Genomic DNA, 22,267 nt, shown 5'->3' with positions numbered 1-22,267 from the left:
AAATATTCATTTCAGCTCAATTCAGTTCAGTTCAGCTCCAACCAGTTCAGTTCAGTTCAGTTCAGTTCAGCTCCAATCAGTTCAGCTCAGTTCAGTAAATGTGAACAGACCCCTAATATTAATTTTTAATTTAATCATCTACTTTTAGCTAGCTTATCCGATCCAACGCCCCGAGGCATTCGTTAGCTTTTGCCAATTATGAAATAACTTGAATAGTGAGTACTTTTTAATTAAGAAAAAAAATATATACTTTCATATTATGAATACTTATTAATAAATGACATTGAGATTAATCTTATGATATATCACAATGTTAATGGTACTTTTTTTTTAAAAAAAAATAACTTTTAAAGATTCGTTTTTTTTTTGTTTTTAATAAACAAATAGTAAAATATTATTGTAAAACCATGCATAGCACGAGTTTTTAACTAGTACTCCGTATTAACTATATACTAAAAGACACGCAAAAAATGACACGTGTCATTTTATGGTGTGTCCCTCAGTGTTTTTTTTTTAAAAAAAAAAATACTAAGAATCAATCCTATACATAAATAAAAGAAAAAAAATTGATTAATCTTTCCACAATATATATTGATATCATAAGTAATTTTTTTTAAAAAAAAACATAAAAAAACATACTACCTCAGTTTTTGAAATAAAGTTCGACTCACTAAGAGCATGTTCACTTCAGCTTAATTTCAGTTCGGCTGCTAATTTCCTTCTCTCATAAAATATTCATTTCAGCTCAATTCAGTTCAGTTCAGCTTATTTCAGTAAATGTAAATAGGCCCTTACTATATATTCATGCGGAAAAAATAAAATAAGTTTGAACACAATTTATGATTCTTACAATATAAATAAATTAGCATGCGCTCTTATTAGATTCACCGTATTTAATATTTTCAAATATCAACTTTTTATAATTTTTATTCATACATAGCCAAAGATATTTACGATAAAATATGTTCATTGAAGACTGCGCAAATGTAAAGTGAGTCGAACTTTCGGGAACAGAGGGAGTACATAGTATTATACTACTAGCATGTACTATATATTCTATTATAACACAACAAAGATTTTTGTATTTTTACATAATATACGTAGTATATTAAAAGCTTACTAAGAAATATATGAAAAAAAAAAAATTAAGTCAGTTGATTGTTGAGAAAAAATATTGCATAAGAGAGAATGAATAATAGTGTGTAAAAAAAAGAAATGTATTTACGAGTTAAATACATTGATAAGAGTTTTTTTTTTTTTTTTTTTTTTTTTTGAAGGAAACATTTATAAGATATTTGTTTGGTTAACAATACGAGTAAGAAAATGATATAAATTTGTTGGAGAAATATAAATAAACTGTATAACATATACATACATGCGAATTTTAATTTATCTTCTTTTTTTTTTCTTTTTTTTTTGTTAGTAGTGGACTCTTTTGTAATAAATTAATTTTACTCAGTAATATCTTAGACAATTTTTTTTCCTTTTTAATTAAATACTCCTTCCATCCCATAACATTTGAAACGTTAAGGTGAACACGTTGTTTAAGAAAATTACAAGTGAGCCCATTTAAAACATTTTACAGTATGAAATAAAGGATTATCTTTTATATTTTTACTAGTTTAAGTCCCGTGCAATGCACGGTTTTCACTTAGCATATTTATAAATTATAATGTTAATTTAACAATAATTAAAAATAATAAAAATTAATATTTTTAATTGAAACAATACTTGATTTTCTTTTCCATTGAATTTTATATTATATTGATATCAAAAGTTATTTAAAAAAAAAAGAAGCAATATTTAATGATTATAGGGTTTTATATAAGATTAAAATGTTATGTTAATTATAACCCGTGAAATGTACTTATGTACCCCATATATCCCTATTCTGGCACAATGTTTTATAGCATACTTTGACGGTATAATGTTTTATACAAATTTAATTGAACTTTTTTTTTTGTGACAATTAATAATCAAGGTTTTTTAATTTTTATTTTATAGTTATTGAATTGTAGTGTTATTTTTATAAATAAATCAACAATTCTAAAAAAAAAATATAAATAATAAATAAAAGGAAATGTAACAATCCGGTTGGAGCAAAAAATCTTTCAAAGGAAAAAAAAATATGATGTAGAATGATATGAACTATGGAAAACTAGAGTTTTAGATTATTCCAATATTCCTTATCTTACCTTATATGTAGTATATGTTTGTTTGATATAGAAAAATACCTATTATAAAATATTATATGTCAAAATATTTTCATTGATTGAATGCATATAGAATATACTTTATATATAGTTGTCAAATTGAAAGTTAAATATTATAGGATATTATAAAATAATTTCATAAATATTGTTAAAAAAAGGAAAGTAAAAATGGCGGGAATTTTTTTAATCAAAACATGACAAATGTCATATCAGATTCGCCTTTAGTATTATGTTATTGATATTATAAGAACAAAAAGTGGGGGTGACGAGGGTAGTGAAGAGAGAGAAAATGTAACACTATCTTCGATTTTTTTTTATTTAATTGCAACTTTGAGGTATTATTTGAGAGACATAAAATATTTCAAAGTTGTAACTAAAAAAAAAAAACCAGAGGTAGTATTTAATTAAGTTTTGGGGTTTGTGGTCTCAAATAGAGTACAGGAATTTTTTTTTTATTAATGGTCTCATTCCATATTTAGTAATGTGTCAAATATTTTGGACGGACAAAAATGGAAATCGTGTCCAGTATTATGAGATGAAGGGAATATAGTTTATTGCTTCGTATATCATAGTTTTTGAAAATTATTGTGCATGACATGAGACATAACCTAGTTTTTAAATAATACTCTATCAGTTTTAGGAAAAATTGAATAAAGGATAAAATACGGAGGTAGTAGGATTGGTCAGTAGGTGGAAGAAAAAAAAATTGTAAAAGCAAAAGTAGTTGAGAAAATTAGAGAGGAGATGATATGAAATTAATAAAATATGATTTATATTAGGTCTATTAGTTGAGATAACTAAATTAAATAGTAGAAAGCTAAACTTTGCCCTCGAATATCTTACTAACGGCCGCAAAATAAACTAAAATATAAATTTACCCTTTTTTAAGCAAAAAAAATTACCCCCTCAATTTACCCCTCTTCCTACTAACCACCACTACCACCACCACCTCCTCCTCCTCCTCCTCTTTTAACCACCAACTCCTTACCTTCGGTTTCACGATCTACACAGTCGCAGTAATGACGAGTAATGACAAAGGGAAGTCGGTCGCTGACGGAGAAAACTTTTTTTTTTCCTGAATTCGCGGCAAACGCCTAGATTTTTCGCACGTCCTAAGCTCAAACGCCTAGTTCGTGCGAATAACCGTGAGGTTGAATGAAAAATCTGGGCGTTTGAGGTGAAACGCTTAGTTTTTTAGAATACTCTAGGCTGAAACGCCATAGTTTTTTCGAATAGCCTAGGATGTTTCGACAAAACTAGGTGTTTCAGCCTAGGGTATTCAAAAATTCTAAGCTTTTCTTGGGTTTCGATTTTTTTAAAAAAATTATCGCAACGTACCGATTCCGTACGGTTCGACGAGCCTTTGGCGAGCGTATAAGGTTGTGTTACTTGTATTTCGTTGTTGTCCATAAGATCTAACGAATTTGATTTTGTAAATTTTCAAAAATTTGTTTGATTTTGAAAAACATGATGACTTGATTTTGCTAAGGGAAGGGGGTGGAAAACATGTGTTAATATTTATGATTGATGATGACTTGATTGAACTCAAACTCACGGTGATTGGGGTGGTTGTTCGATGAGTGTTGGTGGCCGTTGACCACTAGAGAGAATGGTAAAAAGTTTTGTGTACAGTAAAAATGTGAAATTGAGGTAAAATTATTTATTTTTATAGTCGTTATTATAAAGATAAATGCGTAATTTTATTTTATTTTGCGGGCGTTAGTTAGATATTCGAGGGCAATATTATAAAATCTTTCCAAATAAAGAAATAAAACAAGTACTTGAAAACGTCGGAAAATGAAAAGTAGAGCAAGTATTTAAAAACGGAGGGAGTGCATCGTACTCTATAACTTTTATTTATAGAAAATTGTAGCAAGTCTAAGGGCTTGTTTGGCTGAATGTATCCTTGGGAATTTGATTTCCCTTGAAATTGAACTTCCTAGGAAATTCTAAAAAGTATCTGGTTAACCAAGTGAAGTGGATATTCCCTTGAGAAGTTCCACATACCTAGCCAGCACTAGGTAATTTAGTTCCTTCATTTTGTGAGAAGTGAAAATTCATGGAAATTTCTACTTTCCATGAATGTCACCCAAATAACTCCAGGTTGTGTTTGGATATACTCAATTCATTACAAAGGAAAGATTTTAATTTCAGAATTTGAATTCTTAGAATTCAATTCCAAAATATTTGTTTGGGAAATAGTAGAATTTCAATTGCTAGATTTCAAATTCCATCTGATTTATGAACAAGAATAGATTTTCTACAGATATGCAGAGTAATTAAATATTGAAAAAGTAAATTTATGATCAGTGGATAATTTTTAATTGAAGGAACAAACAAAATTTTAAAAAAAAAAAAAATTAACAAACAAAATTGACTAATTTATTGTACTAACTATCAATTTCAAGTTTTGGAACAGTTTTTTAACGTCAATTTCTTCCAAAAAAAACATCAATTTTATGCTATTTTATTTAGTGTTCTCTGTTTTATTATTAATAAAAATTGCAGTTTGATTGATTTATAATCCAAAATCAATGCTTCTACTTAATATTATAAACCCTAATTTTTCCCCAATTTGATTATTCGAATGAAAATCATGAATTTACCTTCCAAATTAATGAAGAAGTAGCTTAATTTTGATGAAATTAAACCTTTATAAACTTGAATCTTGCTTCAATTAAACAAAACAATCTTGTAAACAACAAAATTTGTGTCAAAATAGTTCAAATAATGATGTATTTTGGGGGGTCAACGGCGGCGTCGATGACGACTTTGCTACAATGGTTGGGTCAGCGTAGCTGGCTGGCATTACAATGGCGTTTAAGCGACAATGGTTGAAGTGTTTAAGCAAGGGTGCCATGGTGGAGAAGGGAGAATCGTGGTAGAAGAGAGTGGTGGTGAGGAGAAACAAGAATTTGAAATTACGTCAATTATATTAGAATTTCAAATTCTTAAAGCTACCCTTATGTTTGTAAGGGCTTGGATTTGGGCTAAATACAATTCCAAATTCTTGAGTTATCCAAACAGCCTATTTAGCCCAATTCCAGATTTCTAATGAAATCCTTAAATCCAAACAGACCACCAGGGAATTTCAATTCTTAAGAATTTCAACTTCCCATGTTTTTATATGTCAACCAAACACCACCTAAAAGTCTATCTTATAAATTCCTTGACCCACCTTGTTGTCCCCGACTCTGCAGAGAGCCAGAGACTACTGTAAATAGATTATAAAGTGCCTTCAAAGTTTGAAGGCGTTAATATGTTCAAGTACAAAACAGGGCTGCTGGAACACTTTCTGAGACCCTTTACTTGCATTCCAAATCAAAAGGCAAAAACTAATAATCTGCACAAAATCGCCCCCCAAAATACACACCTTAGAGCCAATTTTAGGACTAGATATCATTTAAGTGTAACCATGCTTTTATGGAAAGCAGATTAAGCTGAGAGAGAAATAAGCCTACAAAGATCTCCTACAGTAGTTTCTTTCTTATTATTCACTTTCCTTCCAAAAGCTCCCTTAGCCAGCTCCTTCTTTTTCTTTTGCAATTCTAACACTCTCTCTTCGATTGTGTTTCGAGCGATGATCCTCACAATCTTCACATCTTTTCTCTGGCCAATTCTATGAACACGGTCCATAGCTTGTTCCTCAGTTGCTGGGTTCCACCATGGCTCCAATAAGTACACCACTGAAGCAGATGTAAGATTTATACCTGCAGTTATGTAACTCTAATCATTTCATTCTTCTAGATAAACAGACATTCTGACTAGGAAAAAAAAGAGTTCATACTCATACCTGTACCAGAGGCTTTGAGACTGGCAAGCAAAACAGTAGGAGAATCAATTTCACTAACACCAAATTCCTGTATCACTAGACCTCTCTCTTTTGCGCTCATTGAGCCGTCCAACCGCAGTGTCTTAATACCAGCCGCTTTCAGTGGTTCTTCAAGTAACAATAACATCTTGCGGAATTGTGAGAACACAACAGATTTAACTCCTCTGTTTTCCAAGAGAAGTTTCAGTAAAGCAGACACTTTTGAAGAAGCTTTAGGTGAAGAGGATGTATTGTTGTCATCTGACAACTCTGCTGGGGGTGGTGCTGAGTAAAGCTCGGACTCTGACAAGGGATGGCGGCACATAGGACAGTTGGTTTTGGTAAGCTTAAGAGTTTTAACAATGCAGGCACGGCAGAATATGTGGGCACAACTTGTTATTATAATATCCGCTGGTGGAGAGATGCAAATTGGACAGTCGAAGTCTTCAGCATCTTGCAGCAATGACACCAACTTCTCCAACAGTTCAGGATTATTAGACACATCTGCAGGGTAGTAATAACAAGGAGATGAATGATATCTAGATAGATGCTAGGCATTTTATTATAACAGCAACATGTAGTTAAAGGAAACAGCATCAATAGTGCCTTAGATACCTTTGTTAGCTCAATCCTTTCTACAAGACTGTTTTCTTCTTCATGTGAAGTTAGTTAACTGAAAATGTGATGTTCAGAAGAAGAAAAAAAAAAAACAGGCTCTTACAAAGCCACAACAATGCAAACTAGTAAAATAATGGTAGACTTCAAAACAGCTTGCCTCAAATAAAATAAAAATAAAAAAAGCATATGGCTTCAAAAACCAAAAAATTCCCATAGCTGTACATAGAAGACAGATTAAAATTTGAAAGTCCTAAATATCTATAAAGTTAAAGCTAATCTATCTAGAACAAGAACATCCACATTTAGTAAAAGGTTGAAAAGTTTCATGATACGTAACTAAGTAAGAAAAAAATTGTGAGGAAAAGGCTCTAAGTTCCCTTATCAACATCTACAATGGGTAAGTGATTAGAAGACAAGTAAATGAACATATAAAATCTCTCTGATGGCCAACGGTAACCAATATTGTTCATCAAATAAGGAAAAAAAAGCTTGCATATTTTGATTTCCCCCACTGGACATTCACAGCTAATCCGTGGCAAACTTATTTAGCTTCAAACAATTATAATACTTTTGACAGAGTAGAATAAATGGAGCAGAATACCTACTATAATTCTGGAAATGGACATTAAATTCAGAATAACTAAAAAAAGGAGTTTACATAAATAAGTCAATTGTCTAAGGAGAAACAACAAGAGGCAACAACAAAAACCGCCCAGTTGGTGAGATGTTAAGGGTGGAGTTTAGAAATAAATACCAATTCAGGTAAGTAACCCCTTAGTATTATTCATAATTATCAATTAACATATAAAAGCATGTATGGAAAAGTACATCTTATAGAAAACACCCACTAATAATCTAGCCATGAATTCATGATTCCACTGTCCTCAGCATTAATGCTTGAAAGCTCTGCGCTTTGAACATATATGCAATCTAACAGAGCCAACATGTATATTGCAGAGTAATCAACATTCCCAGCAACATATAGATGCATCAGTGGAAGATAAGTGTTTAAAAAGAGCAGACAGAAAAGGATGTATGTACAGGATAAGATGTAAAACAGACATGCAAATACATAAAGAGAGTGAAAACCTTGAACATTGTCTGGAGGGAGCAAGGATTTAATGTCATGTGGGCACAATGCGACATCAGTACAGATTTGGCGAAGTCTCAATATAATGCTGAGGACAGTGGAATAGTTACGGGTTACACTACCATCATTGATATAATTCTTCACAATCTGTTTGGCTTCTTCTTCCATGCGGTCATATAGTCTACGTTCCTCATGCATAAGTTCAACATAACAAGTATCTATTGATTTTGATGGTAACTGGATCAAATTTTGCTCTTTTGTTCTTCTCAATGAGATAGTTGCCATTAAACCCTACAATGAGATGTTTAAAAAATAAGGTTAAGAATAACGAACAGTACATCATTGCTATTCATTGGATTGTAGACTGTACTTTAGATTCTTTTGCATGAAGGAATGGAGTTATCAGTGATGGGGCAAACAAACTAAGTGACAAACAATGACAAAGTCAAATAATGCTGAATTATCTATAAATAATACTTCTATGTAGAATGAGTGTTGCATTATCCTAAAGCATAACTAATTTCCCACAAGCTAAAAAAACACAAGAGAAAAGATGTACCTGAAGACGCTCAAGACCTTTTTTATCTCCCTGAATTAATGGCTGTTGCACAACTCTATTCCAGTAGTCTTTATTAGAGAAGGGTTCAAATTTCAAGAAAGCCATAAGAGAAAACAGATCATAGGAGCTGTTCTGTATGGGTGTTCCTGTCACCACCCATCTTCTCTTACTATTTAAAGCTGTCACTGCACGACTCAGCTTTGCATTGGTATTCTTAATCATATGACCCTCATCTAAGATAATACGCCTCCAGTCCATCTTGTTCATCGGTGATTCAGATTGACTCTCCTCAGCAGACAAAGTATTATATGAGGTGAGCACAACATCATACTTCTTAAGCACCTCCATATCACGTATCCTGTCCTTGCCATGGTACTCATAGTACTTCAACGAGTTAAGACAAGTGTGATCACTCAGCTGTTCTGTCCAAACCGAAAATACAGAAACCGAACACACAACTAATGTTGTATGTGATGATACCAAGTTCTCATTCACCCCATCACTTGAATCAACTTTCCTCTTCTTCCTAGCAGTATTAACACTACCCCTTTTTCGCTTTCTATCACCAGAATCATCTATATTATCCCCATCACCACAATTCTCACTAGTATTACCTACACTACCACAACATCTTTTATCATAAGCAATCAAAGAAAGTAAAGTTAAGGTCTTCCCCAATCCCATATCATCGGCGAAAATCCCACCCCTAATCGGCTCAGGCCTCGTGTTCGTCTGATAATTTGTCAACACATTGACAAACACCCCATCCCTCTCCTCCCAAAAAGGGGGCAATTCCTCAGAATTCTCCCTCCCAACCAACCACCCAAGCCCTTCTTTCTGGTGATCAAACAACTCAGGCAAAATAACATCTTTAGGAGGCTCCAATTTCACAATCAAACCCTCTTTTCTACCCACATTTTCACCCACCAACTTAAAAATCTCATCAACACTCTTAACATCCTTACTATTCCTCTTCTCCTTCACAACCTTGGCATCCGATAGCGCAAAACTAGGACTATTTCCAGAAATTAACTGCAACCCACCTCCTAAAATCGCAGATTGAACAACTGGGAAAGCCTCAATTCTAGCAAATATATGAAGTTGAACAGGAATTTTAAACCTAGAACCTGAATTAGGAGTATTAGGAACAATACCTTGAACAATAATCAATTGGGTATCCATTAATGGTGCTAGAACTTTCGCAGCAACTCGTTCAATGTAACCCACTTGAGCCCCACGAATATTGAGCACTCTAATGGCGTTTTCGTCGTGCACATTCAACTCATCTCGGACTAAACCCACCAATTGTCGGCCGCTTATTCTTGCGGTGTTGTGCTGCATGCCGACGATTTTGACGATGACGAAACCCACCATGTAAGTTTCGGAAGAAGAGGAGAGAGAAAGTCGGGGGTCTGTCAATTGGGTTTCTTCAGAATTGTAGGAGGTTGTCATTTTGTTTAGAACTTTAGATTATGAGAAATTGATGAATGAAGAAGAAGGAGAATTAGGGTTCTTGAAATTTAGTTGAATTTAGAGAGAAATGGGGGTTTGAGATGGTCGAAGATTTTAAAGTGGCCACTTCAAATGTTCTGTTTCAGAATTCTCAACGACGATAAATTTGAAAAGCCAGAAAAGGTGGAGTTGAGCGGGTTATGTCCCAAATTTTTAAATACTTCGTAATACTCGTACTATGTAACTCGTACATCGTATCGCCTTGTCATTTTAAAGGAGTTTGAAAAAAAAAAAAAAAAAAAAAAAAAAAAGACAAATTGTGATAAAATTATATGCTTATAGCGCAACTAATAAAAGTTGGTTAAAAAAATTACAAATACCAAAGTTGCTTTTAGCGACTCACAAAAGTTGACTTTTTTAAAAGGGTTGAATGAAATACCAAATTTACAATGACAAATTGACAATTTAGTGGCATTAGTGACTAGTCTCTTCACTTGTGACTTAGGTGCTCCAATTAAGGATAAAGGGTTGATCAAGGATCTCTCTAGTTCTAAATATTGAGTAATATATGATTAAGAGTACTAATGTTAGACAAAAGTTGCACAGAAGGTACTCAAGTTTCAAAAGTTGGAGGGAGGGTACTTTTCCCCTTAGGGCCTGTTCTCTTATGTTGAAATTCAGTTCAGTTCAGTTCAGCTCCTAATTTCCTCCTCTTATAAATATTAATTTCATTTTAGTTCACTTCAGCTCTATTCAGTTCAATTCAGCCCAGTTCAGTTCAGCTGAGTTCAATCAATGAGAACAGGCCCTTATTGTATCTTTCAATCTAGTTCTTGCTTCTATTTCTCCCCCATTTAATGGCATTAATCAATAAAAAAAAAACCTAGAAAAACCAATGAAAAAAGTCAATTCAAAATTTAAATGACTCAATAAGCAATAAAACAATTACACAAAGATCTCTCAAATTCAGATCAGAAAAAATAAAATCCATTTGAAGAACAACAATTGGGTTAGATCTGCGCACTTTAAGAATAAATAATCAAAAAAAGAGATTAGAAGGGAAGAGATAGGACTTACGAATTGGATTAAGAGAGAAAGAAACAGAGGGATAAGGTTTATTTGATTGGACAAAATAAACAAGAACCCCATAATAATTAATTTGGAGCAAATTCAAAATCCAACACAAAAGTCCTGCGATTTGATCTGAACTTCGTCTTCTTCATCAAATATGTCGAATTTTTGGGGCGAATTATGGAGAGGAAGGCAAGGAATTTGGAGTTTTTGGTGGCAATGGTGTTGTCATCGGAGTTGACGATGAGGGGGTGACGGTGAAATTGGTGGTGGTCTAGTGTTTGTTTTTGAGTGAAGAATAAGATGTGAAGGGAGGGGAGAGAAGGTGAATTAAAAAGGTACAATTACAAACATCAGTACCCTCTACATAAATGTCAGAAATTTATTTTTCCTTTTTTTTAAGCTTGGATAACCTGTTGTACTAGGTAGATTTTGTGATGAGTACTCTGCCTGCAAATTCTGAAACTTGAGTTCCTTCACTGCAACTTTTGCCATACATTAGTACTCTCAATTATATATTACTCTCTAAATATTAGATATCGAACCTCAGGCTCAACATATTGATCAACAAATGAATTGAACAATCACTATATCAACTATCAAGACCAACATGGTAAACATTTTAAATTGTGTTTTAAGGATTGAAGAAGTGTTATTGCATACCGAGTTGATATCTACTACAAAAGAAAAGATATATTAAGGGTCTGTTCTCTTACGTTGAAATTCAGTTCAGTTCAGTTCAGTTTAGCTCAGCTCCGCTCCTAATTTCCCTCTCTTATAAAATATTCAGGTTCAGTTCAGTTCAGTTCAGCTCAGCTCAGCTCCGCTCCTAATTTTCTTCTCTTATAAAATATTCAGTTCAATTCAGTTCAGTTCAGTTCAGCTGAGTTCAGTCAATGAGAACATGCCCTAAGTGCACCATAATGAAAAATGAATGACCTATTGACCTATATGTTTTGTAAGGGTCATCAGACTCATCACTCCTCAGGCTTCTCGAACATCTCTTTTTCCTCTTCATTCTTCAAAAACATCTTTAATAGAAAAGTTACATGTATTCTAAATAGATCAAAATAAAAAATCCATATGAAAATGATTTCAATAAGGATGTAAGTTATTTGATTGCTAGATATAAGGTTCCTACATGTTAAGTATTGCATCAATTCACTAACATTATGTACATGTCAACTATCTTGATTGATTAAAATTTTAGGTGGAATAAAAAACCTTGAATCAAATTTTGTTAGATAGTTGCTTCACTAGTCTCATCCAAAGGTTTTCAAGCATACAACTGTCTGAATAACTTGTATTTCAGTCCTATTAATCTAGATAAATAGATAATACATGTATCAACTTGTGTAGGCAGGAAAACACAATTGAAGAAGAAGCTAACATTTTGTCATTATAATCAGCATTTCTAAGAGATCAGACACATTTTGAGTAGAAACCAACAATTCTCAGCAGTCAGTAGTTATATTGTTAAATTTCTGCTAATCTTTTAGCAGCTTTCACGAATTAAACTAAAATTCCCCTCGGCGAACTTGTACAAGACTGCAAATGCAAATTTTTCTACCAGATGTATCACACAAGAGAAATCAACAAACAACAATTTTATACCAGTATCAGTGTATCACACAAAGTTACCAGGCTACTCGCTAATTCAGGCATATATTGAAGCTGATACTTCTGCAGCATTCTCCAAAGCAATGCAATACTAAAAATTAAAAACTCTACAATAGAAAAGAAAAGGTAAAGGGTGAATACAAATAACAGGACAGAGGAAAAAACGTTCAGGAATGAGCAGGTGCATCAGGTGGGATGGTCGAAGAAGGCGGGGGCTCTCTTCTAAGCTCCTTCACAACTGCAGCAAGCGCCTCAGGGTTCAAGCCAAGATCACATAGTGCAATCAAGACAGAAAGAGAGTGACGATCTAATCCCGTTTCAAGTATGTTCGACATCTGAAATGCTAGTTCCAGAGAGTCTCGTGCAGTTCGTGCAGCCTCCGAATCCATCTATGCAATACCTTCAGTATTGCTTCACTAATATTACTGAGACAGACAAATGTGGAAAAAACTGAGCTTCTTCCATTAAATAGCGAGTTTCTATTTCAATGTAGAGGGAGGAAATCATCGTTTAAAAAAGTCATACGACATCTACAATTATAAATACACCCCCAGAATACAGTATATCAAACATATAAACAGGAATTTTTCTGAGTATCAAGAAATCGGATATTTAATAAAACAAATTCGGAGTCGATTCAAACTTCATGGTTTCATCAATAATAAGGAAATTGGGAAATCAGCACCAAATTACTGCAATTCAATTTTTTTATTTTTTTTCCTGAGTGTCAAAAATTTGTTCAAAATCCAAAGAAATAACAAAGCTTATTATAATTACAATATAAATATTCGAGTTCTGCACTAGCACTACTAGGGATTTAATATAAAAAATTGAAATTTGCATACTAAATATTTGAATTCGTGATTGAATTCAAGACCTAACTAGGGTTTTAATTTAGGGTTTTGTTTAGCAATTCTTCAATCAATCAATTAAATCAAAACATAAAAGAATTCACAGGAATATGAGAAGATAGGAAGAATGATTACAAACTCATATAGATAACAAAAATGGAAGATTGAAGTTCCAATTCAAAACGAAATAATTTGAAGATAAAAACATGAAAATAAGCATTTTAACGGTAATTTAAAATTGTTGAGCAGACATACCTTAAGAATTGGAAAGGTAGAGGGTGAGAAATTAGTCAAGATTTGCGATTTGTGGAAGAAAAAGTAGGCAAAAGGAAGTTTGCTTGAAAAGAAAGGGAATGGAGGAGAGAGACTGAAGACCTAAATTGGAGTAGTATTTTCCCGCCTATGTCTAGTACGTCCAACTTTCACAAAACCAGAGAGGTTGTTATGTATACTCGGGTGTATGGTATATCCAAAGATATTTATTTGCTCATTTGATGATAAAATGAGCCATAATCATCGAAATGAGCAAATAATACCCTAGGATGCACCATACACCTGGGTGTATATCACTACTTCTACGAAAGAAAACTAGAAAGTAGTGACAAACTAACAATACTCTCTCCATCTGTTTTTTCATAAAACTTGGACAATTTTACGGAAGGAAAAGGACCCGAATTTTTTTATGTTGCTCTGTACATGTCTATTTGTCCTTTCACATGTGCCCCATTTTAAGTCTGTCCCTTTAAATTTGTCCCATAATACTTTTAGTTATAACTCATCTACATCAAACATTGTTACAACGATTTTTTTTTTTTCAAATAATTCTCTAGTTGGTTTTATAAAGGCCTAGTTTGAGTTTAGGTTGGTTGATATCTAGTTTGGATCCTTGTACAAGTTGAGTGATCATTGTTATTTTGTGTTTTTTGTAAAAAAATAATACTCCGTAGCTTATAAGTCATACGAATACATGACTAACCAAGTGGTCAAAGCTCAGATGTGGCATAAGCCCTTCAAAAAATGAACAAGTATTATTCATTTTATATACTACGTAATTAATAACCTTTGAGGATAGACGAATCATTTAAGATCCTATCCTATTTACATCAGTCCTTCAAGCCGCTCTTGGCCCAAAAGAAAAACCAATGTTGTCCAATCAACACCTTAAACATAAATAACCAAGAGCATTAATTTAAATTTATTTCCTCTAATGCAACACAGTAATTTCAACCAACCACTGTTGTTATCCACCTAACTGAGTGAGTGAAACTCTCAAGTTCTATCAAATAAAGCATTGCAGACATGCCAACTTCAGAGAAAAATCATTCATCCATTAGCATCGAAACAATGGGAAAGGCAAACTACGTTTGAACCTTCGTGCTCTAAAATCTTGCTTGTAATCAGTTGCTTCACAAACTTGAGGTTCTTAAAGAGCAACAAATGAGCATTGCTACTTCAATATATGATCTCCTCTAGTGCAACAACATTTGTCACTTCTCTTGCTTCTTCCTTTCGCTGCATGCCTTAAGAGCTTGAACCTCTACACAAGTGCAAAACGTGCAAGAACAAAATTAACAAGAACTTGAGCAAACTTTGAAATTTCTAATTTTAGACAACAAGATTTTGAAAGAAACTTTAATCTAATCAACTTAAAGGATAGAAATGGTAACATAAACCAAAAAGAGAAACACAAAGTGATGAAAAGAAAGCATACCCTTTTGGCATGATTTCCAGTTTCTATCGGTTTTTATCAGACAATCCTACACGTATGTTCAGATTATACATAACATATTAGAAACAAATTGTATCTTCTTATACATAGTAGTAATGTAGTACCATACTTGTGTACCTGTAACGACAAGTACAAAGATGAGCAATCTCCAAGTTGCTTCACACTCTCATCCTCCTCATCTGCATCATTTTGATGAACTGGTGGTGGTGGCTGTTGAGATGGCAAGGATGATGATTGATCAGATTTGATGCTTTCGTCGTGTAAGTTTGCTTTTGTACTTGGGTTCATCCTGAATGGATATCTTTCACTCAGAAACAGTTACCAAATGACAATTTTCTGAAGTACAAAGAAAAAAAGAGAACCAGTTTCATTTCAGCACAAGAGCGGTACATAAAATTTTCAAAGTGATGACATAGAGCGCTACACATGATAGAATAAAAAGGAGACGAAAAAAAAGGCAATACTGCAATAGAACACTTTATGACGGTAGACATTTTGGAAACAAGATGCGTTGCAATTTATGCGGGCGGATGCATACTAAATTCATTATGCTTGATGCAATAACTATGGATTTAATTGATTCGCACTCTTTCTCTTGCAAGATAGCCAGTAAAAGTTTTTTCTAAAAGCAGCTTCACTTCAAGTACTGAAGCTAAATAGACCAAAGCCACCATATTCCTTAACCTGACACATTATAGCCCATTTCACAGAACTTGATTGCAGGGAGCACACATCCTAGTCCACAAAAATGATCAATTGCTCAATGTGCCGAAAGAGGACTAAAACAAGAATCAACATCTACTTCCAATAGTTATACATTGCAAAGATAACTGATTCAATCAATTAACTAGGAATATTTTAGTGGCTTTATCTATCATTCTACCACTAAACCAATCAATTAAAAGATCATAGTATTGCACTATTGTCGCATTTTGAAATACCGAGGCTTGAGCTTAGAGAGGGATGACACTTTTTTTTTTTTTTTTTTTTTTTTTTTTTCTGGGGTTAGCAACAATAGTCATACTTGAGAACTGCAAGATACAGTAATTGACCTGATACCCCCGCCCAACACACACACACCAAAAAAAAAAAAAAAAAAAAAAAAAAAAAAAAAAAAAAAAAAAAAAAAACAAATAAACCTTATAGAATTTACATAGAGCCCTGAGTTTTTGGAGGAATTATTATCTGCAAAAAAATCTAAAGAAAAACACCTAAAAATGAATCAGCAAGTCAAACAAGCCAATAAAAGCAGATATTCAAGGCAGCTCTCACATTTAAATCCGGCTAGCAGCAAATAACTCTTTTCCAAACCCGGGCTATACTTTATTTAGGAGTTAGTATAACCTATAATTTCTGTTTTATGCTTGTATACATCCCAAGTACCAGAAACTATCACATTTCAAGCAATAATTTTGAGAAGTTGTCTATCATTTACATAACAGTCTCTGACAATGTATAACACGCCCCCGGCTTTTTGGGCATTTTCCTCTCATAAAACTGATTCAACTGAGCTTAGCTATAAAAAGTTGAAACAGGGTATGCCTCTGATATTTCTTAAAAGTGTCCAAGTGTTCATACTTATGTCAGAGTGTGAAGTATCTTACGGGTATTGATTGTAACCTAGAGACTTCAGTATTCCCCTCCATCCATGTAACACCCAAAAAACCATCTCATAAAGTTTTAGGAACTTACTAAGTTGTAACCGTGTTACTATAGGCCAACAAAATGTGTGCTTCCCTAAACAAAGAAATACTAGAACAGCATCATCATTACTCATTACGCTTAGAAAGAAGTCAAAGGAAAATCTAGGATGTATACCCAGCTATGGTCCCGAAATTGATAAATCAAAATGTGGCTATTCTCAAATAATTTGAACAATGATTATTCATAGTCTTATACATGACTGTAATTAGTGAACTCTTTTTTCTTGTGGCCAATATGACTTAAAAGGGAATTTAAGTTCATGATTCCACAACCTCTAGGAAACTATTTACTTCTGTATTACACAATATCCACTCATAAATCTAATAACATGATACTTTAGATAGTGATAGGCCAAGTTATTTCCCCCAAGAGCTAGTAGCCATGTTCTTGCTCATTGAGAGCTCAGTAAAAACAGAAATTTAAGTAGTGGCAGAGAATGTTTCTTGGCCCTTACTCATATAAAGTTCCCAGGGCTACAAAATACAGTAAAAATCTGGGTCGGAAAGAATCTCTAGGTCTCTACTCAAGAAACAGCCACATATTTCTTAATCGGTACTCAGTTACCTTCAGATTTTTTTTTAGAAAAAAACACTCAGCTGAGCATCAAGTCATAACCAATTTACAATTATGCTTAACCCAAACCCATAAAGTACCCCATTCTCCAAAAGCAGCAGATTTCCCACTGCCCTCTATGATAATTGCTGAGATGCCTAAGAATATTCTTCAACGATCTTTCAACACAAACTCAACACATAAAAATATAACCTGAGCGATGTAACTTGGACTCTATATCTTATTTAAGTACCCATGATACACTCCAACATGTTTATGAACACTTTAAAACTTTAAAGCCGAGTAACATAGAGTCTTACATGTTGAATAGATTACAATAGTACACAATTATAACTTTTCAACAATAAACAGTACAAGGTCTGTTACCTACAACTACAAGTTCTACAACTATTGCTATAGAGAATTAAGAAGAGGCTGGAAATATGACAAAACTGGTAGATGAAAAAGGAGAAAGCTTACACAGAATTAGAGGTCGGGATGGTAGGAATAAAGCTAGGTATCCCTGATGTCAAGCTTGCAACATTTTTGCTCAAACTTCACTTTTCTGCTACCCATATTATTTTCATAATCACCTCGATTTCTCCCAACCAAAAGCTGGACAATTATAAATCATTCAAAACTCCAACTCAGTTTTAACTCACTCTAAATCAAAACAAACACCCTTTAAATTCCGCGCGGGGGGTGGGGGGGGGGGGGGTTTCAAAAACCCAATGTTGACAACAAACTAAAAACCTTCAAAATCAAAAATCCAGAAATTGACCCAGAAAGAAAACCCAAATACTTGACATCAAAACATTTCCACTGTTAAAACTTAAAAATATTATCATTTCTAACATCCCAAACCATATGAACTGCAGTAGCTAAGACAGCTTAACAGATTCATCTCACACTATAACGAAACATGATTTGAGCAAGATAGGGAACAATGTCTTCTATCTATAGCTTATCAAGTGTGTTGCCAAGCATGGATCCCAATGCCAAAATGAAATTAGATTGGGATTGTCAGAAAGTATGTGCCGATAAGTCTCTTACATCAGCTCACAACACATGCAATATAATACTTGTATCTTTTTTGGGATGCCAATCAGCAACATAGTTTCTATTTGGGAATTGCCAGAGAAGATGTCTAAATGAATCAAGGACTCAAGGTATTTAGACCATCCTAAATAAACAAGTCACTGCATTACTTTTGACCTATTAACTCAACAACTCCTCTATCAAAATCATTATGCTTGACGTAATTACTATGGATCCTATTATCTATCTTTTTCTTGCAAAGACAGCCCAAAGATAGTTTTTCAAAAAAAGCAATACTAAAGTTACATAGACAGAACCCACCACAACCTTTAGTCAATTCCACCAATACTAGTCAACAAGGAGCACAATTCCTAGTCAATAAAAACCATCCACTCGCTCATTGTGATGCAAAAGACCTTAAAGAAGATATCATCCAACTCCAAAAAGCCTTCATCGGCAAGTAGGACCTCAATGGTAGAGTTCCAACCTTATAACCACGAGATTAGGGGTTTAATTTTCATTGCCAACCTAATGACATCAGTCTAAATATAAAACTTTTCCTTCCTTGGGGTTATCTTGTGAGGTCAGTTAAATTTCGGGAGGAAATGACCATAGTATCATTCCTCTAACCTTCCTAACCCGAGCTTAGAGACGGAAACCTAGGTTAATCCAATAGGATTGCCAAAAGTCTGACTTGATAGCTGAAAGATAGAGTTGTTAACCTAATTTAAATGGCCAAATTATACACTTGAATCTGCATCTTTGGTTCTTCATTAATGATGAAATCATACTTCCAATACAATTAAACAACTAAAGATATAGGCCGTTTACAAATACACCATTTCCTAATTTCATCATCCCAATCCTATCAAATTTAGCGCAAATTTTAACTTTCCAATACAAATTATACCAACAATAATTCTAAACAGTTTATCCAATATTAATAATCAACATTGCAAAATTAAGACCAACAAAAATACGACAAAATAAACTAAAATTAAGCAGTAATTCAACATAGGAAAGTTTAATTTACACAGTTTCGCCCTAACATTTAAGGGTTTTGCAACAAAATAGCAACCAAATTTGACTCAATTATCAAAATAAGTTCTTCGACTAAAATTAAATCAGTACCAAATACCAATACATAGTTCAATAATCAATCCACCTTAAATTGAATAAAATGAACAATTAACACTAGATTGTGAAACTGATATTAGGTGATTAAGAAGAACATCTTACCTACGCTTCAATGGAGTAGAGGAAGCTCGCAATCCGCTTCAATGGAGAATTCAGAGTAGCCGCTTGCCCGCTTCAATGGAGCTTTTTTGTTCTTTAAAGGTTTTTCTGAGCAACATTGCAGGGTAATATGTTGAGACTTGAGAATAAGAGATCTGGGTACGGGCCGGGCCGCGGGCAGCCCGGCACTAGGAACGAGGGGGTAGGTAAAAATGGGCACGGGGCGGCACGGCGGCCCACCTGTGGGCTGTGGGCCGTGCCGTGAACACAAATCTGGGAATCGGCACGGTTGTCGGCCCATGGATCGGCACGGTTGTCAGCCCATGGGTCGGCACGCCGGCACGACACGTGGCACGAGGGCACGGCACGAGGCCCGCTATAATTATACACTATTGTACAATTTTTGTATTACCGAACCATGTATTCCGTATAATAAATGAAGTTATTCATCAATTATTGTACAATTTTTAATTATCATTAATTATTTGTATTATCGATTTATCGTACCGGCTACCGGCATATAATAAAATAAGTTATTCTTCAATTTTTTGTGTTTTCGGCTTATCGGACTCGTAAATTTTTGTTTTTTATTATACGCATTGTTGTTTTTTGCTAAATTAATAAAATTATTTATATAAACTTAAACATAATTAGATAAATAATTTATATAACCTTAATTAAAATAAAGTTGTTCAAAACTAAATATATTAACATTAACATAAACAAAAATTAAGTTGTAATATATATATATATATATATATATATATATATATATATATATATATATATATATATATATATATATATATATATATATATATATATATATATATATATATATATATATAGTGTGTGTGTGTGTGTATCGTTTTTTTATTTACATTTATGATATTTAAAAAAAAATTGGCACGATTTGGCCCGCGGCCCGGCACGACATGGCCCGCCAGGCACGTGGGTCGTGCCGTGCCGTGGGCTGGGGTATGCCAAATTAAGGCACGGCACGGCCCGCCGTGGAGCCGGCATGGCACGCCCACCACCGCGGCACGGCCAGACACGGCCGCGGCGGCACGACACGGCCCGTTACCCATCTTTAGGGGTAGGCTGTGCTGTAAACCAAAAAAAGCATAAGCTCGCGGGCGGCACGCAATATCAGCCCGCGGCATGGCCCGCCAGCAAGGCCCACAGACCGACACGACAGCACGAGTAACATCCATATTTTACAACAGCTCTAATTTAACGGCTAGCTTTTGCTTTCTACCGGTTAGCTTTTGATTGAAACGACTATATCTCTAATTCTCTATAACTACTTCAACTCATCATCCTTTTTTTTTTTTCACAATTCTTTAGCTCAATTCTCAATTATTTGAACGTCTTGTTCTCTAATCTCTTATAATCTTTTATTCTCTAATTCACTCAAATCTCAGTTATCGAAATTCTTAAAAAAAATTAAAAGTTCGTGAAATTATTTTGCGGAAACCAATCGAAGCTTGGCTGTAAGATCTAACTCATCTTTATTTTAATTTATTATTATTCTTACTGTTATTGTTATTATTATTTTTCATATTATTGTTATTATTACTTGTATTATAATTATTTTTATTTATTTTTATTTTTTTTAGAAATATTGTTATTTTATTAATTTCTTATTTTAATTAATTGTGCTATTTTTAATCATGGCATCAAACCCAAACCCCTCCTCCTCTTCTAGTAATGCCAAATTTCTCTCGGACAAAACCAAGTCCGAGATGGGGCACTTAAGTAGACATGTTAATAAATGTGGTGAACCATTTAGTGGCCCAACTCAACTCAAAATTTCTCAATCCATCAACATGGCTTCACTTACAATTATGAGAATGATAGGGATGAACTTGGGAGAATGTTAGTACATGCTGAACAACCTTTTCTTTTCGCCAAAAATGATTCTTTTAACAATTACATTAATAGAGCACTACAACCCCAACACAAAAAAATCTCTAGAAAAACTGTTCGTTCAGCTGCCATGAAAACTTTCTAAGAGTACAAAATGAGGTTAGTTGAAGAATTAAGTAATCTTATTTGTAGAGTTTCTTTAACCGCAGATGCGTGGGATAGTAGTTATGGATACCATTATTTGTGTGTGACTTGTCATTGGGTGGATAATGATTGGTTATTATTACAAAAACGCATTATCCATTTTAAAATGCTAGAATACCCCCACACTGGTCTTAATATTTCTCATCATTTAATGCAAGCTATCGATGCATATAATCTTAGACCCAAAATCATATCATGACATTTGATAATGCAACATCCATGATATTTAGTGCAAATTTAGTTAAACAACAATTATCCGATGTCATATTAGATGGAGATGCACTTCATATTAGATGCATTTGTCATGTTTTTAATTTGTGTGTGAAGGATGTAACTAATGCAATTGGTCCATTTTATCACAAAATTAGAAATGCTATTATTTCTATTAACAGTTCTAACATGAGATTTCAGGAATGGAAAGCTTTTATTAGGCAGCAAAAGATAAAGTGTATCAAAATCAAAACGGATTGTCTAACCAGGTGGAACTCCACCTATGAAATGTTGAGTAAGGCAATCGAGTACAAGGTTCCACTAACAATTTTTTTTAACCAAAAGTTTCCACAATTTGCTTTACTAGAAGAAGATTGGTCTAATTGTGAAAAATACATGCAATTTTTACAATTATTATATAGTATGACACATTGTGTTTC

At 33.6% G+C, this 22,267-nt stretch overlaps 2 protein-coding genes across 3 annotated transcripts; both read right to left on the bottom strand.

The window, feature by feature from the left end:
- Positions 1-5,502: 5,502 nt before the first annotated feature.
- LOC145631129 (putative SWI/SNF-related matrix-associated actin-dependent regulator of chromatin subfamily A member 3-like 1) lies at positions 5,503-9,838 on the bottom strand. Its single transcript, XM_081683223.1, has 4 exons — positions 8,292-9,838; positions 7,732-8,023; positions 6,007-6,528; positions 5,503-5,923 (listed from the first exon to the last, which is right to left on the bottom strand). Exons 1-4 carry the CDS (start codon positions 9,741-9,743, stop codon positions 5,649-5,651), a joined length of 2,541 nt encoding a protein of 846 aa, XP_081539349.1. The 5' UTR covers positions 9,744-9,838; the 3' UTR covers positions 5,503-5,648.
- Positions 9,839-14,393: 4,555 nt separating this feature from the next.
- Positions 14,394-19,686, bottom strand: LOC145631128 (uncharacterized). Of its 2 annotated transcripts, XM_081683221.1 has the most exons (4): positions 19,548-19,686; positions 15,132-15,350; positions 14,997-15,042; positions 14,394-14,822 (listed from the first exon to the last, which is right to left on the bottom strand). In XM_081683221.1, exons 2-4 carry the CDS (start codon positions 15,300-15,302, stop codon positions 14,773-14,775), a joined length of 267 nt encoding a protein of 88 aa, XP_081539347.1. In that variant the 5' UTR covers positions 15,303-15,350; positions 19,548-19,686; the 3' UTR covers positions 14,394-14,772. The 2 variants fall into 2 exon arrangements, with proteins under 2 accessions (XP_081539347.1, XP_081539348.1); XM_081683222.1 differs by lacking the exon at positions 14,997-15,042 and having other exon boundaries at positions 14,397-14,822; positions 19,548-19,685.
- Positions 19,687-22,267: the final 2,581 nt, after the last annotated feature.

This window comes from Chenopodium album, chromosome 5, assembly GCF_948465745.1.
Source record: "Chenopodium album chromosome 5, dcCheAlbu1.1, whole genome shotgun sequence".
Classification (NCBI taxonomy): Eukaryota; Viridiplantae; Streptophyta; class Magnoliopsida; order Caryophyllales; family Amaranthaceae; genus Chenopodium; species Chenopodium album.
The sequence above is the reverse complement of the archived record's forward strand: the minus strand, read 5'-3'. Positions and strand labels throughout refer to the sequence as shown.